General features: G+C 41.6%; 1 protein-coding gene across 4 annotated transcripts in view; it reads right to left on the bottom strand.

Annotated features, from left to right (window-relative positions):
* Positions 1-18,229, bottom strand: part of si:ch211-1e14.1 (UPF0606 protein KIAA1549) — a 92,233-nt gene that overhangs the window by 27,175 nt on the left and 46,829 nt on the right. For all 4 annotated transcript variants that reach the window (XM_036977756.2, XM_036977764.2, XM_090231204.1 and 1 more), the window contains exons 7-11: positions 10,386-10,566; positions 10,118-10,177; positions 9,621-9,766; positions 7,175-7,352; positions 5,813-6,000 (exon numbers count right to left, since the gene is read on the bottom strand). In XM_036977756.2, the coding sequence (XP_036833651.2) occupies positions 5,813-6,000; positions 7,175-7,352; positions 9,621-9,766; positions 10,118-10,177; positions 10,386-10,566 (753 nt within the window). The remainder of the gene's footprint in view (positions 1-5,812; positions 6,001-7,174; positions 7,353-9,620; positions 9,767-10,117; positions 10,178-10,385; positions 10,567-18,229) is intronic.

Here is an 18,229-nt window from a genome sequence, read left to right as displayed (position 1 = left end):
AGGCAGTGAACCCATTGTTCCTAGGCTGTCATTGAAAATAAGAACTTGTTCTTAACTAACTTGCCTAGTTAAATAAAGGTACAAGGTACAGCATCATGTTGTGGGGGTGCTTTGCTACAGGAGAGACTGGTGCACTTCACAAAATAGATGGCATCATGAGGCAGGAAAATGATGTGGATATATTGCAGCAACATCTCAAGACATCAGTCAGGAAGTTAAAGCTTGGTCACAAATGGGTTGGAGTGGCCATCACAAAGCCTGAAAAACTGAAAAAGTGTGTGCAAGCAAGGAGGCCTACAAACCTGACTCAGTTACACCAGCTCTGTCAGGAGGAATGGGCCAAAATTCACCCAACTTATTGTGGGAAGCTTGTGGAAGGCTACCTGAAACGTTTGACCTAAGTTAAACAATTTAAAGGCAATGCTACCAAATACTAATTGAGTGTATGTAAACTTCTGACCCACTGGGAATGTGATGAAAGAAATAAAAGCTGAAATAAATCATTCTCTCTACTATAATTTTGACATTTCACATTCTTAAAATAAAAGTGGTGATCCGAACTGACCTAAGATAGGGGCTTTTTACTAGGATTAAATGTCAGGAATTGTGAAAAACTGAGTTTAAATGTAGTTGTCTAAGGTGTATGTAAATTCCCGAATTCAACTGTATATATATATACACACACACACACATTTTGTGGGACACGCTGTATATTGTTCAATTCGAATGTGCAGCAGACCACACCATTTAATATACAACTTTTTTTTAACCTAAATGATTCATACTAATTCATATGTTAGTATTAAACTGTTATCTACTTTCTCAAAACATAAGATTCATCTGTAAAACAAATAATGAGACATTATTTGGTTACAACACTAAAGAAGATGTGGGTGAAGAACCATTTTTAAGAGTCTACAGGAGGGCGCAGCGGGCTGCGTAATGAAAAGTTGACAGGCAAGTCTTTTTTTACTAGAAGGTTAGCCTAGGATCTAGTAAAACACTTTGGATACGAGGTTGGTGTCTCTTTTTTGAACACAATGAAATGGATATATCTTGTAATAGAACAAAAGAGTAAGATGGCCAATAATACGGGGCTGTATTTTTTTTTGCTAAACCTCTTATCAAAAAACTGATAGTAGTAGTACTTCAACTGAAATGTCAAACATGCTAATTGCTAACACGTTAGCACATTTAGTGAATAATCACTAGACATTGATGGCTTGATCAAAAGATAACCCTGCTGAAGGTTATATATTTCTTAAACGCTGTTGAATATGCATATAATACAGGGTGCTACGCTAAGCTTTTGTCTTTGAGAGGGAAATCTCTCCAGTATGATAAACCGGGCATGCTAAGCAGTAAGCAGTCTTACAGTCACCAACCGAATATCTAGGTAAAAACATCACTACCCCACACAGATATAGGCTATGCTACTGATTCTACTCACAGACTATTCACTAAGTTGGGAGATAACAAAAGAGAGAAAAAAATATTGAAACCTCGGCCTAGTCTAATGGGAACTACAGTACTTACTAAAGACTGATACAGTACATTATAGTATGGTATCCATCCAATATATGGCCTGAGACTACAACAACTATGATGATAAGCATCAAAAACATTGAAGCCAAGTATTCAACAAATACTTTGTTTTATTATAATATGTAAACATGAGTACTGCGCCAAACTAACTACCATCTCTGTGTGTCTGACCAAATGCTCTCTAAGGCCTGGAAACAGGCCAACACGTCTAATAAGGAGAGGACTACTTCCTTTATACAGTACATTGTACCTTCTGCTTTGCCTTCTTCCCTTTCAACACTGTTTTCTCTTTCTCCTTTTTCTCTTCCTCCTCATAGCTCTCACTTTTCTGCGTGGGCTTTGGTTTTGGCTTGGGAAGAGGAAGCGTTGGCCCCTGAGCAGATGGAGATCGATACATGTGATGAGTTGACAAGGTCTCTGGGTGTTCACTACCATGGGACTTCATTGCCCCTTTAGTACAGGGACAATATGCTACCATCCTCTGCTCACAACAACCAATGGATCCAAGTCCACTACACACTACACAACCCATTTTCTTCAGGGTCTTCTACAAACTACTTGCTTCTACTTTGTACCTTCCCCTTTTTCTCATCTTCCTCCTCCTCCTCTTCTTCTTCCTCCTCCTCTTCTTCTTCTTCCTCATCCTCTTCCTCCTCACTCTCACTAAAGGTTATTTGCCTCTTGATTGAAAGAGGAGACCTTGATTCCCTGAACGATGATTCCCTGAATGGTGATTCCCTGAACGATGATCCCCTGAACGGTGATTGAGTGGACTGAACAGAAACAGGAAAGAGAAATAGAAGTGGAAAGAGGGGATGTGTTATGTGATGATGGATGATAGAGGTGTTGGGCAGAGGTAGGGAACGATAGATGTGTCTGATCATCAATGTGTGTGTGTGTGTGTGTGTGTGAGGATAGAGATTAGACAGCCCCCAGCAGCAGCAGCAGTAGGCAGAGCAGATCCTAACTGTCTGGATAGCAATGAGTGTGTATTATGCAGGGTGTCTGTGTGAGCGCGTGCATGCGTATATGTGAGTGTGCGCATGTGTGTGAGTGTGTTACTGTCAGCCAGGGGGATCTTGCAGAGCTGTGTAGAGCTGCAGTACAGCAGGGGCAGCCATGGGCAAGAACACAGCCGCTGTGCCTTACAGCAGTGAGAGCCAATTACTGTCGGGCTTGCCTGCCACATAGGGAGCTTGTGATCCTCTCTAATGCATGGGATGCTGCCACATAGGGAACCTGTGATCCTTTCCATGAATACACTGGATCACTGGACAATAGGGGAGGGAGATAGGCTAAACTATATGGGAGTATAGAGTAGTAGTACTATCAGCACAAGGGCAAAACTCCCACTTAAGTCACATTTTCACTTAGTTTCCAATTGACACCAAAACAATTCTACTTAAGTTGTAGGATTCGCCCCAGAGACCCAGCCTGAGACTACCACAACCACTCTATATGGCGAGAACTACAGCCCTCCAATCATAACAAGGAAGTAGTGTCTCATACAGACATGGAGAAACAGAAGTGGTTTAGAGGAGTGCACTGCCAGGGAGATATAGAGACCTAGATATAGATTTGTCCTTTAGAGGGGCGATAACCGTATAACACAAGCAGTGGAGACACAGAGGTGTCGACTGGCTGATAACACATCACTCTCTATGCTGTGTGTGAAGGTAGAGGAGGAAAAATAGCTGTCAGTATCAGAGATAACTAAAAGTACAATGTACTACGCACAGAGATGCTGCAGATGGATGTATATACACAGTGGGGAGAACAAGTATTTGATACACTGCCGATTTTGCAGGTTTTCCTACTTACAAAGCATGTAGAGGTCTGGAATTTTTATCATAGGTACACTTCAACTGTGAGAGACGGAATCTAAAACAAAAATCCAGTAAATCAAATGATTTTTAAGTAATTAATTTGTATTTTATTGCATAACAAGTATTTGATACATCAGAAAAGCAGAACTTAATATTTGGTACAGAAACCCTTGTTTGCAATTACAGAGATCATAGGTTTCCTGTAGTTCTTGACCAGGTTTGCACACACTGCAGCAGGGATTTTGGCCCACTCCTCCATACAGACCTTCTCCAGATCCTTCAGGTTTCGGGGCTGTCACTGTGCAATACGGACTTTCAGCTCCCTCCAAAGATTTTCTATTGGGTTCAGGTCTGGAGACTGGCTAGGCCACTCCAGGACCTTGAGATGCTTCTTACGGAGCCACTCCTTAGTTGCCCTGGCTGTGTGTTTCGGGTTGTTGTCATGCTGGAAGACCCAGCCACGACCCATCTTCAATGCTCTTACTGAGGGAAGGAGGTTGTTGGCCAAGATCTCGTGATACATAGCCCCATCCATCCTCCCCTCAATACGGTGCAGTCGTCCTGTCCCCTTTGCAGAAAAGCATCCCCAAAGAATGATGTTTCCACCTCCATGCTTCACGGTTGGGATAGTGTTCTTGGGGTTGTACTCATCCTTCTTCTTCCTCCAAACAAGTTTAGAACAAAAAGCTCTATTTTTGTCTCATCAGACCACATGACCTTCTCCCATTCCTCCTCTGGATCATCCAGATGGTCATTGGCAAACTTCAGACGGGCCTGGACATGTGCTGGCTTGAGCTGGGAGACCTTGCGTGCGCTGCAGGATTTCAATCCATGACGGCGTAGTGTGTTACTAATGGTTTTCTTTGAGACTGTGGTCCCAGCTCTCTTCAGGTCATTGACCAGGTCCTGCCGTGTAGTTTTGGGCTGATCCCTCACCTTCCTCATGATCATTGATGCCCCACGAGGTGAGATCTTGCATGGAGCCCCAGACTGAGGGTGATTGACCGTCATCTTGAACTTCTTCCATTTTCTAATAATTGCGCCAACAGTTATTGCCTTCTCACCAAGCTGCTTGCCTATTGTCCTGTAGCCCATCCCAGCCTTGCGCAGGTCTACAATTTTATCCCTGATGTCCTTACACAGCTGTCTGGTCTTGGCCATTGTGCAGAGGTTGGAGTCTGTTTGATTGAGTGTGTGGACAGGTGTCTTTTATACAGGTAACGAGTTCAAACAGGTGCAGTTAATACAGGTAATGAGTGGAGAATAGGAGGGATTCTTAACGAAAAACTAGCAGGTCTGTGAGAGCCGGAATACTTACTGCTTGGTAGGTGATCAAATACTTATGTCATGCAATAAAATGCAAATTAATTACTTAAAAATCCTACAATGTGATTTTCTGGATTTTTGTTTTAGATTCCGTCTCTCACAGTTGAAGTGTACCTATGATAAAAAATGACAGACCTCTACATGCTTTGTAAGTAGGAAAACCTGCAAAATTGGCAGTGTATCAAATACTTGTTCTCCCCACTGTATATATCCATCTGCAGCATCTTTGTGCGTGGTACATTGTACTTTTAGTTATCTCTGATACTGACAGCTATTTGTCCCCCTCTACCTTCACACACAGCATAGAGAGTGATGTGTTATCAGCCAGTCGACTCCTCTGTGTCTCCACTGCTTGTGTTATACGGTTATCGCCCCTCTAAAGGACATATCTATGTTCATATATCTAATAACTACACAGACAGACAAGACCGACTGATCCATCAGAGAGACAGGATAACCCCTAATAACTACACAGACAGACAAGACCGACTGATTCATCAGAGAGACAGGATAACCCCTAATAACTACACACACACCAGACAGACTGATCCATCAGAGACAGGATAACCCCTAATAACTACACAGACAGACCAGACAGACTGATCCATCAAAGAGACAGGATAACCCCTAATAACTACACAGACAGACCAGACAGACTGATCCATCAGAGAGACAGGATAACCCCTAATAGCTACACAGACAGACCAGACAGACTGATCCATCAGAGAGACAGGATAACCCCTAATAACTACACAGACAGAACAGACAAACTGATCCATCAGAGAGACAGGATAACCCCTAATAACTACACAGACAGACCAGACAGACTGGTCCATCAGAGAGACAGGATAACCCCTAATAACTACACAGACAGACCAGACAGACTGATCCATCAGAGAGACAGGATAGCCGTGTAGAGTAGGGCCATTTAAGACCGTGGCTATGGACAAAGAGACAGGCAACATAAACATGTAAGGCACAACACACCCAGACATGACAGCAGGTTAAAAGAGGTGAATAAACTCTAGGATCGTCCTCCTTGGCACATCGTCCCTCCTCCTCCCCTCCTCCCCCCTCACCTTCAGTCTCTTTATTTCTATCAGGTTTTTGATCACCTTCTGTCTCTGCTGGACAGTGGTCATGGCGTCGGGCTGGAACTCCAGCTTGTCGGTGCGACACAGCTTCCAGTACAGGATGGAGATGATGATGACGGCCACACCTAGCGGCACCACCACGCCGACAATGATCCACACGCTGGTGTTCTCCGTGTCCGTGGGAGGGTAGCCCGCCACCTTCTCCACAGCTACAGGGCCATAGAGACATACTTAACACGTAACATGATATAGAATATTATAGAGTGTGTGTACATCATGTATGTGCAATTTTATGCATATGTCTGCCTGCCTGCCTGTGTGTGTGTGTGTGAGCGCATCTGTCTGTGTTTATATATCCCCATCAGAGATCCTGACTAGCACACCAAGGTAATTTCTAAACAGCTAGAGTAGATGCACTGCATGGTACACACTGTGTTCCACGCACAACATCTTTAGGCTGTAGGTTCCCCTGCTGTAACCAAGGGACTTCATTAGGATTAATTAAGGCTTGTCGTACCCCTTGGGAGAACCCTTGCCTGCCGTAAGATTAGTCTTACAGCAGGGACAGAAGTCCCCTGAGGTGCTCTGACCGTGTGTTAGGCTTTCATCCCGAACATGGGTATATAATGAGGTTGATATACATTTGACACAGTCTATAGGATAAAGTCATTAGTTGAGACGCTGCTATAAATACATGTCAACATATACTGAGAAAGCAAATCATTAGTATTCTCTTTTTATCCTTTTTTACTGTGCAGGTTCACTTTACTATGATCAGGAGCTCCAAAAGCTTCATGAACACGTTCTGTGTCAATGAATGCACTGGTGCATGGATATGTGCCTGAACAAAGACAGGATGGATACAATCAATAGGTTAGATAAGATAGATAGATAAAATAGATAGGATAGATACAATAGGATAGATCAAAAAGATAGATAAAATAGATAGATAGATCAAATAGATAAGATCAAATAGATAAAATAGATAGATAAGATAGATATGATAGATAAAATAGATTAGATAGGATAGATAAAATAGATTAGATAGATAAAATAGATAGATAAGATAGATATGATTGATAAAATAGAGAGATTAGATAGATAAAATAGATAGATAGGATCGATATGATTGATAAAATAGAGAGATTAGATAGATAAAATAGATAGATAGGATAGATAAAATAGATAGATAAGATAGATAGATAAGATATATAGATAGATTAGCTAGATGATAGGATAGATAAAATAGATTAGATAGATTATATATATTAGATAGATAGATTAGATATAATAGATAGATAGATACTCTATAGTCAAGACCATAGGAGTTGGCAAGACAGCATAAAGCGATCTGGGACCAGACTGTGGCAGATTGGAACTTACGTGTAGCCAGGATGCCCTCCACTCTGTATCCCAGTATGATGGCTGCCCTCTGCACGTCAAGACGGTTCAGCAGGTTGGCTGTAGTGATTGCAGGCTGCCGCTCCCCGCTGGGACCCTCCACAAAGTACACCATCTCCAGCGGGTGTTCCGCTCCCACCAGCCTGGTCGTACTCACAATCTGAAGGGAGGAAGATGTGTGATTTTTGAATGACTAACCCCATACATGCAACATCTGTATGGTCCCTCCGTCAACTATTGAATTTTAAAGACAGTGAGCTTTTCGAAAGCCTCATAAAAAAAGGGCAGTGATTGGTAGATGGGTTACAATAACAACTCAGACAATGAATACATCTTTAAGCATGGTGAAGTTATTCATTCTGCTGTGGATTATGTATTAAACCACCCAGAGACATCAAAGATACAGTCATCCTTGAACTGAGCTGCAGGACAGGAATGAGACTGCTCAGGGATGTCACCATGAGGCCATCGGTGATCTTAAAACAGTTACAGAGTTCAATGGCTGTGATGGGAGAAAACTGGGGACGGATCAACATTGCAGTGACTCCGCAATAATGAAAAGAAGAACACAAATACAGAATGAAAATATTCCAAAACATGCATATTGTATGCAACAAGCACTAAAGTAATACTGCAATAAAAACACAGCAAAGGAATACACTTTTTGGCCTGAATGCAAAGCCTTGTGTTTGGCTGACCTTTTTTTCCAGAAGAATAATGGGCAAATATGGCACAATCCAGATGTGCACAGCTCTTATAGACTTACCCATGAAGACCCACAGCTGTAACCGATGCCAAAAGGTGTTTCTAAAAATGTATTGACTCAGGGAGCTGAATACTTTTTCTAAACTACTATATTTGCATTTTTCTTCCTCTTTTTCTTCCTCTTCGACATTATAGAGTATTGTTTGTAAATTGTCGACCAAAAAAGTACAATGAAATACATTTGAATCCCACTTAGTAACACAATAAATTGTAACGCAATAAAACGTGTAGCTCTGCAGCGACAATGCCTGGTACTAGCTTCCAGTGGTTTAAATGTGGTTTCTATTCTGCCTCTACTTTTCTTTCCCCATTACCCAATAATAACATAACAGTATTCTGTAGAGGGGTATTGGTGCATGTGGTTGCAAACATAGTGGACTATACGGTGTTAGTCACATCAACTGGTAAAAGCATCCTTCCTACTAATTCAGTGGATATTATTCCTTGTGGTGAGCTCTCTATGAATCGGAACAGTGAGACTCATTATCAAGGGCTTGTAGTCTTTTCTACCCAGAGCACCACTGCTTTACTAATCAAGCTCGGCCTTTTGTGGAGCTCCACAGCACCTGCTCTACTCCCCTCTCTCTTAACAACATTCAGGGGACAGGATAGGCCAGAGTATCCATGGCAACTCCACCTACAGTATTCATCACAGCGCCAGCCACTCAAAGACCAACCACCAAGTCAAATTGTCTTTCTTTCAAGACCCGTTACTCGACTGCTGTGTGCACCAGTCGCTAATAGCAGATCAATTATTAATTCTCTCTCTGCCTGGCAGCTGGAGTTATTATAAACCCAGGAGGTGTGTGTGTGTGTGTGTGTGTGTGTGTGTGTGTTTTGGAAGGGGGTGGTTCAGGTGGGGCCACACACTGTTCATCATTCCACTCTAATAAACTTGGGGACTGGATGTGGATTAGAGGCTGGCTGAGGGAACACAGGTTGTTTTTCTGTGTCAGATCACACACGACCCAGACTTACTCTCTTCAGTAACACAGTACCTAGGGCAGCCTAGACTAGGGGCTATTACCACAGGGGGAGAGCTGTACTTGCTGTACTTAGAGTTATGGTAAAGCACAACACGAGATAACTGTAATTTGAGTTCTCAAATGTAATGCATCGTGTGTGTGTGTGTGGTGTGTGTGTGTGTGTGTGTGTGTGTGTGTGTGTGTGTGTGTGTGTGTGTGTGTGTGTTCATGACTTATTCTGTATAAATGTCTCTGAGTAGCAGTACACTTTTAGAAAAAAAGGTGTTACCTAAAACCTAAAAGGGTTCTTCGGCTGTCCCCATAGGAGAACCCTTTCCGATTTCATGTAGAACCCTTTCCACAAGGGGGTTCTAACTGAAAACAAAAAGGGTTCTACCTGAAACCAAAAACGGTTACCATATGGGGACAGCTGAAGAACCCTTTTTTCTAAGAGTGTAGTACACACTCAGTCACCCTTACCTCAGATAAACTGTACACACACCTGTGTATAGTATAGTGCAGGGGTATTCAAAACTTACCCTATGAGGTCCGGAGTACTGCTGGTTATCTGTTCTACCTGATAATGAATTGCACTTACCTGGTGTCCCAGGTGTAGAGGGAACATTGAAAAAAGCAGTGGAACTGGCTTCAAGGTCCAAATTAGAATTTGATGGGTATAGTCGCTCCGATGCGGTTACCTGAACACTGTGGTTAGCCACGCTGGTGGCCCTCTTGGTGCGCCTGGCCGCCCCCAGCACTTCTCCTAGCAGCAGGGCCACACGACGTTCCATCTTGGCCTGGAAGGTCCGCTCATCCACCCCCTGATCCAGAACACCCAGCAACACTGGTCAAGGACAGGAAACAGAGTTATGATATCACTCACAGGACAGGAAATACAGAACCAACACAGCCTATCACACAGCCAGAACATAAGCCCTACATGTGTATGTCTTTCAATCCATCCTCTTGCTGCAGTTGAGATTTTGATTGGATGGAATATTTAAAGGAGCTTTTCCCAAAGTCAGTCCTTGGGACCACAAGAGGTGCACGTTTTGGTTTCAAATAGATTGCATCAGCAGATTCAAATAATGAACAAATAATTCCAACAACCAAAACATGCACCCCTTGAGGTCCCCAGGAACGAGTTTGGGAAACGCTGACCTAATGTCAGAGTTGTTGACAAGGGGAAGCATACCTGTTCTAACCCAAGACGAGCGAAGCAAGTGGGTGGTGTTCAACTCCGGGTAGTGGAAAGCTATTGGGAAAGAACAGAGGGAAACCAGACAAGTACAGACAACCTGAAAATACTCTCTATTGAGGTTAAAATAGGTGTATAGAAGGTGAAGCAGATTGGCTAATAGAATACATTTGATTAGAATACATTTATTTTTCCCCAAGTGAACTTCCCAGGAGTGGCGTTTGGCATAAAATCCCAATCCATTAGACAATGATAATAGACTCACGCTCGGCGATCTGCAGCATGGGGAAGCCCAGGTAGTAGCTGAATTCCACCATGTTGAGCAGCCTCAGGTGGTTGCTGACCTCTGACCCCTTCAGGTAGCCTATGGCCCCACGCACCGCAAAGGTTACGTCCACCGGCTCCCTCTGCTGACTACTTGGCTGGTTCATGGTAATGTTCACAATCTAGGAAAATATGACATATCCACACGTCTTTGAGCTAGGGATGGATATCAAAAGTTCGGTAAATGGTAAAAAGAGACTCTGTCACCAAATAAACCATGTGAGCATACACTGCAGTGTGATGTTCGCAATTTGCCACACATTTACTTATTTATTTATTTACACTGGGCAAAGATGTAAATTTAACATTGGTTTAAACATTTTTTTTAATACAAAAAACAGATGTTTTAAGCTTAGTTATAGTGAAACACGTCAATTCTGGTCTTCATTTTGACAATTCGTTGCAATAGTGATATATGTTGGTCTTTTAGTAGTAAATCTAGCTCTTTTTCCCCCGAGCGGTTCAACTCTACCATTTCAATTGTGATGTAGAGGCACCTTGAGAAAGTGCCTCTACATCATCTTAAGGGAGGGTACTTCTAGATGTGCTGGGAGGTACAGTACCACATCAAGGCTTACTATAAAAGCAGGTGACAGCGTGCCTTATTTGTAAGGGGAGAGTGACAATATATATTGCATGATGCTTCCTCGACTGACGTTACACAAAATGCAAGGTTTTTGCTTATGGTTTCAAACACATCTACGGTGCATTTGGAAAGTATTCAGACCCCTTGACCTTTTCCACATTTTGTTACATAACAGCCTTTTTTTATCTCATCAATCTACACACAAAACCCCATAATGACAAAGCGAAAACAGGTTTTTCGAAATGTTTGCTCATTTATATATATATATATATATAAAAAAAAAACAGAAATACCCCTTATTTACATTCAGTCAGGTTCATAAGTATCTGGACAGTGACACAATTAGCATAATTTTGTCTCGGTACGCCACCACAATGGACTTGAAAGGAATCAAGATGTGCTTTAAGTGTAGACGTTCATCTTTAATTTAAGGGTTTTGTCAAAATGATTGTATGAACCGTGTAGGAATTACAACCATTTTTATACATAGCCCCCCAATTTTAGGGGCTCAATAGTAATTGGACAAACTAATAGAATTGTAATTAAAAGGACCAAAAGTAATTGGACAATTGGCTGCACAGCTGTTCCATGGTCAGGTTTGTGTTATTCCCTCATTAGTTAATTTACAAGTATGCAGATAAAAGGTCAAGAGTTGATTTCAAGTGTGACATTTGCATTCGGAATTTGTTGCTGTTAACCCTCACTATGAATTCCCAAGAGCTGTCACTGCCAGTGAAGCAAGCCATCATTAGGCTGACAAATCAAAACAAACCCATCAGAGAGATAGCAAAAACATTAGGTGTGGCCAAATTAACTATTTCATACATTCTTAAAAAGAAAAAACGCACTGGTTAGCTCAGGAACACCAAAAGGCCCGGAAGACCATGGGTAACAACTGTGGTGGATGACAGAAGAATTCTTTCATTGGTGAAGAAAAACCCCTTCACAACAGTTGGCCAGATCAAGAACACCCTCCAGGAGGCAGGCGTATCTGTGTCAAAGTCAACAGACAAGAGAAGACTTCACCAGAGTAAATACTGACGGTTTACCACAAGATGTAAACCATTGGTAAGCCTCAAAAACAGGAAGAGTAGATTAGAGTTTGCCAAACAACATCTAAAAAAGCCTGTGTTCTTCTGGAACAACATCCTATGGACAGATGAGACAAAGATCAACTTGTACCAGAATGATGGGAAGAGAAGAGAAGAGTATGGAGAAGAACTGCTCATGATCCGAAGCATACCACCTCATCTGTGAAGCATGGTGGAGGTAGTGTTATGGCGTGGGCATGTATGGCTGCCAATGGAGCTGATTCCCTTGTATATATTGACGATGTGACTGCTGACAAAAGCAGCATGATGAATTTTGAAGTGTTTAGGGTTATATTATCTGCTCAAATTGAGCCAAATGCTTAAAAACTCATTGGACGGTGCTTCAAAGTGCAGATGGACAATGACCAGAAGCATACTGCGAAAGCAACCCAATACTTTTTTTAAGGCAAATAAGTATAATGTTCTGCAATGGCCAAGTCAATCACCTGACCTGAATCCAATTGAGCATGCATTTCACTTGCTGAAGGCAAAACTGAAAGCAAAACGCCACAAGAGCAAGTAGGAACTGAAGACAGCTGCAGTAAAGGCCTGGCATCTTTTACCAGATCTAATGTGTTATATTCTCCAACATTCATTTCACATTTCCACAAACTTCAAAGTGTTTCCATACAAATAGCATCAATAATATGCATATCCTTGCTTCAGGTCCTGAGCTACAGTCAGTTACATTTGGGTATGTCATTTTAGGCGAAATTAGAAAAAATATTTTAAAAAGTCCGATCCTTAAGAGGTTTTAAAAAGGGGGGAGCACATATAAAACGTGCTGTAATTCCTACACCGTTCACCCGATTTGGATACAAAAACCCTCAAATTAAAGCTGAAAGTCTATACTTTATTGAATGAATTCAACTCCAATATGCTGTGGTAGACATCTAAAATAAGAATAACTTGGTCAATGTCCAAATATTTATGGAACTGACTAAGTATTCAGAGCCTTTGCTATGAGACTGAAATTGGAGACTTGATTGGATTCCACCTGTGGTAAATTCAATTGATTGGACATGATTTGGAAAGGCACACACCTGTCTATATAAGGTCCCACAGTTGACAGTGCATGTCAGAGCAAAAACCAAGCCATGAGGTCGAGGGAACTGTCTGTAGAGCTCCGAGACAGGATTGTGTCGAGGCACAGATCTGGGGAAGGGTAGCAAAACATTTCTACAGCATTGAAGGTCCCCAAGAACACAGTGGCCTCTATCAGTCTTAAATGGAAGAAGTTTGGAACCACCAAGACCTGGCCGCCCGGCCAAACTGAGCAATTGGGGGAGAAGGGCCTTGGTCAGGGAGGTGACCAAGAACCCGATGGTCACTCTGACAGAGCTCCAGAGTTCATCTGTGGAGATGGGAGAACCTTCCAGACCTTCTTGAAGAACTCCACCAATCAGGCCTTTATGGTAGACTGGTCTGACGGAAGCCACTCCTCAGTAAAAGGCACATGACAGTCCTCTTGGAGTTTGCCATAAGGCACCTAAAGGACTCTATATATGGCAATTCCAGCCACCCACAACTTCTCACCTGAAGGCATTTGAAGAGGTTGGGCAAAGGCTGAAATTGGGGTTGAGAGTTACCCTTTAACGTAATTTCAGTGAAATGATGTGGAAACAACGTAGATTCAACCAGTGTGAATATACAGCAGAAGAGCTTGGGTCAGATTGATCTCATTTAATTTGCGGATTTGAAATTGAAAGGGAATTGAAAATTAAATGACCAGGCATAATTCAAATGGTGTTCTCCAGATATTAATTCATTATCCAGTCTAATCCGTTAATTTACTGAGTATGAAACCTACAGTTGAAGTCGGAAGTTTACATACACCTAGGTTGGAGTCATTAAAACTTGTTTTTCAACCACTTCACAAATGTCTTGTTCACAAACTATAGTTTTGAAGTCGGTTAGGACAGCTACTTTGTGCATGACACGTCATTTTTCCTACAATTGTTTCCAGACAGATTATTTCACTTATAATTCACTGTATCACAATTCCAGTGGGTCACAAGTTTACATACACTAAGTTGACTGTGCCTTTAAACAGCTTGGAAAATTCCAGAAAATGATGTCATGGATTTAGAAGCTCCTGATAGGTTGATTGACATAATTTAAGTCAATTGGAGCTGTATCTGTGGATGTATTTCAAGACCTACCTTCAAACTCAGTGCCTCTTTGCTTCACATCATGGGAAAATCTAAATAAATCATCCAAGACCTCAGAAAAAAATGATAGACCTCCACAAGTCTGGTTCATCCTTGGGAGCAATTTCCAAACGCCTGAAGGTACCATGTTCATCTGTACAAACAATAGTACGCACGTATAAACAGCATGGGACCACGCAGCCGTCATACCGCTCAGGAAGGAGACGAGTTCTGTCTCCTAGAGATGAACGTACTTTGGTGCGAAAAGTGCAAATCAATCCAAGAACAACAGCAAAGGACCGTGTGAAGATGCTGGAGGAAACAGGTACAAAAGTATCTATATCCACAGTAAAACAAATCCTATATCGACATAACCTGTAAGGCCGCTCAACAAGGAAGAAGCCACTGCTCCAAAACCGCCATTAAAAAACGCCAGACTACGGTTTGCAACTGCACATGGGGACAAATATCATACTTTTTGGAGAAATGTCCTCTGGTCTGATGAAACAAAAATCAAACTATTTGGCCATAATGACCATCAATTATGTTTGGAGGGAAAAGGGGGAGGCTTGCAAGCAGAAGAACACCATCCCAACCGTGAAACACGGGGGTGGGCAGCATCATGTTGTGGGGGTGCATTGCTTGCAGGACTGACTGGTGCACTTCACAAAATAGATGGCATCATGAGGGAGGAAACTTAGGTGGGTATATTGAAGCAACATCTCAAGACATCAGTCAGGAAGTTAAAGCTTGGTCACAAATGGGTCTTCCAAATTAACAATAACCCCAAGCACACTTCCAAAGTTGTGGAAAATGGCTTAACCTCTAGCGACTTGCAATCCCGTATCCGGGAGCGTAATCATAGCCTCAAGCGCATTACCATAACGCAACTTTTCCTATTCATGAAAATCGCAAATGAAATCAAATAAATATATTCAAACACAAGCTTAGCCTTTTGTTAACAACACTGTCATCTCAGATTTTCAAAATATGCATTACAGCCAACGCTAGACAAGCATTTGTGTAAGTTTATCATGGCATAATGCTATGCTAGGGTCTGCTGGCAGCAGGCAACATTTTCACGAAAATAAGAAAAGCAACCAAATTAAATCATTTACCTTTGAAGAACTTCAGATGCTTTCACTCAGGAGACTCCCAGTTAGATAGCAAATGTTCATTTTTTCCAAAAATAATATTTTTGTAGGTGAAAAAGGTCCCGTTTGTTCATCAGTTTTGGCTGAAAAATCGACCGAAAAATACTTAAACTATAACGCCAAACTTTTTTCAAAATTTGCTCCATAATATTGACAGAAACACGGCAAACGTTGTTTAGGATCCATCCTCAAGATGTTTTTAACATATATATTATTCGATAATATATCCGTCAAGGCAATTGTTTTCTCATAAGAAGTGATTGGAAAAATGGCTACCTCAGTATTTTACGCGAGATTTTCTCTGGGAGACACCATGTGACCACTCGCCAAATATGGTCCCTTAGAGGCATTCTCCAATGGAAATGCCTAAAAAGACGTCACAATGCTGTAGACAGCTTGGGGAATGCGTGGAAAACGTAGGCTCATTCGTAGCGCATTCACAGCCATATAAGGAGTCATTGGCATGAGACGGTTTCAAAAAATGCGGCACTTCCTGATTGGATTTTTATCTGGGTTTCGCCTGTAACATCAGTTCTGTGGCATTCAGACAATATCTTTGCAGTTTTGGAAACAAGTGTTTTCTTTCCAAAGCTGTCAATTATATGCATAGTCGAGCATCTTTTCGTGACAAAATATCTTGTTTAAAAATTTAAATAGCGCCCCCTATATCCAACAGGTTAAAACCTCTTTGGGATAGGGGGCAGCATTTTCACTTTTGGATAAATAGTGTGCCCAATTTAAACTTCCTGCTACTCATGCTCAAGAATATAAGATATGCATATTATTAGTAGATTTGGATAGAAAACACTCTGCCATTTCTAAAACTGTTTGAATCATGTCTGTGAGTATAACAGAACTTATGTAGGCAAAACCCAGAGGACTAACCATTCAGAATTATTTATTTTTGAGGTCACTGTCTGTTCAATGGTTTCTCATGGGGAAACAATATTTCTTAGGCACTTGTTTGCAGTTCCTAGCGCTTCCACTGGATGTCACCAGTCTTTGGAATTTGGTTGAGGTTATTCCTTTGTGCACTGAAGAAGTACGGCCATCTAGGAAAAGGGTAATGCTGTTGAGAGTTGGGCAAGACTTGAAAAGTAGCGTTAGTTTCCTCTCGTCCTCTTTTGAAAACAGATAGACCCGTCTTCAGTTTGATCGATTATTAACGTTTAAAAATACCTAAAGTTGTATTACAAAAGTATTTTGAAATGTTTTGGCAAAGTTTACAGGTAACTTTTGAGATATTTTGTAGTGACTTTGCGCAAATTGGAAGCTGTTTTTTTCTGGATCAAACGCGCCAAATAAATGGACATTTTGGATATATATAGACGGAATTAAAAGAAACAAAAGGACCATTTGTGATGTTTATGGGACATATTGGAGTGCCAACAAAAGAAGCTCGTCAAAGGTAAAGCATGATTTATACTTTATTTCTGCGTTTTGTGTAGCGCCTGCAGGGTTGAAACATGCTACTCTCTTTGTTTACTGTTGTGCTATCATCAGATAGTAGCATCTTATGCTTTCGCCGAAAAGCCTTTTTAAAATCTGACATGTTGGCTGGATTCACAGTGAGTGTAGCTTTAATTTATTATCTTACATGTGTGATTTAATGATTTAATAAAGTTTGATTTTTATATAATTTATTTGAATTTGCCGCTCTGCATTTTCCCTGGCTTTTGGCCAAGTGAGACGCGACAGTCCCCCTATCCTAGAGAGGCTAAGGACAACAATGTCGAGGTATTGGAGTGGCCATCACAAAGCCCTGACCTCAACCCTATAGAAAATGTGTGGACAGAACTGAAAAAGTGTGTGCAATCAAGGAGGCCTACAAACGTGACTCAGTTACACCAGCTCTGTCAGGAGGAATGGGCCAAATTTCACCCAACTTATTGTGGGAAGCTTGTGGAAGGCTACCTGAAACATTTGACCCAAGATAAACAATTTAAAGGCAATGCTTCCAAATACTAATTGAGTGTATGTAAACTTCTGACCCACTGGGAATGTGATGAAAGAAATAAAAGCTGAAATAAATCATTCTCTCTACTATTATTCTGACATTTCACATTCTTAAAATAAAGTGGTGATCCTAACTGACCTAAGACAGAGCATTTTTACGAGGATTAAATGTCAGGAATTGTGAAAAACTGAGTTTAAATGTAGTTGGCTAAGGTGTATGCAAACTCCCGAATTCAACTGTATGTGTCTGAAAACTTTCCATACCCTTATGGTTTGCTACACTCAAGAACAGCAAACCCGAACAGCGAAATAAGCACTTTCTCAAGCATCTGAATACTTTTAATAGTGGACAACCTTTATTGAATCAAACCTGATCCAATAAACCAAAGCTGGTCATTTTGGTCTTGAATGAGTGACCACTGATCTAAAGACTTGTGTGCTGGAGACGGAGACCAACACTTAGGTTGTATTATTGCAGCACACACAGTCACGCAACCATACATTTCAACCATTACTCCCTGTCGCTCCACAAGCTTTAACAATTGTAATATAAAAGTCCAGCAGCTCCTGCCTCTCTTTCTCTCTCCAATCCGAAGCAAGCCCCTGCAGCTGCAATCGGAGTACTGCTGGTGCAATCGTTAGAGGCAGTCCCAGTCTATGTTTGTCGAAGTCAGCAAACAAGCACCGCCAATTAAGACTGCAGTCTAGGCCAGGGGTATTCAACTCTTACCCTACATGGTACAGAGCCAGCTGGTTTTCTGTTATACTTGATAATTAATTGCACCCAGGTCTAAATCAGTCCTTGATTAGAGGAGAAAAATTAAAACAAGCAGCGGAACTGGCTTCAG

The sequence above is a fragment of the Oncorhynchus mykiss genome, chromosome 1, assembly GCF_057628025.1.
Source record: "Oncorhynchus mykiss isolate SJ-2025 chromosome 1, ASM5762802v1, whole genome shotgun sequence".
Classification (NCBI taxonomy): Eukaryota; Metazoa; Chordata; class Actinopteri; order Salmoniformes; family Salmonidae; genus Oncorhynchus; species Oncorhynchus mykiss.
Note: the sequence above shows the minus strand (reverse complement) of the source record. Positions and strands in the feature narration are given on the sequence as shown.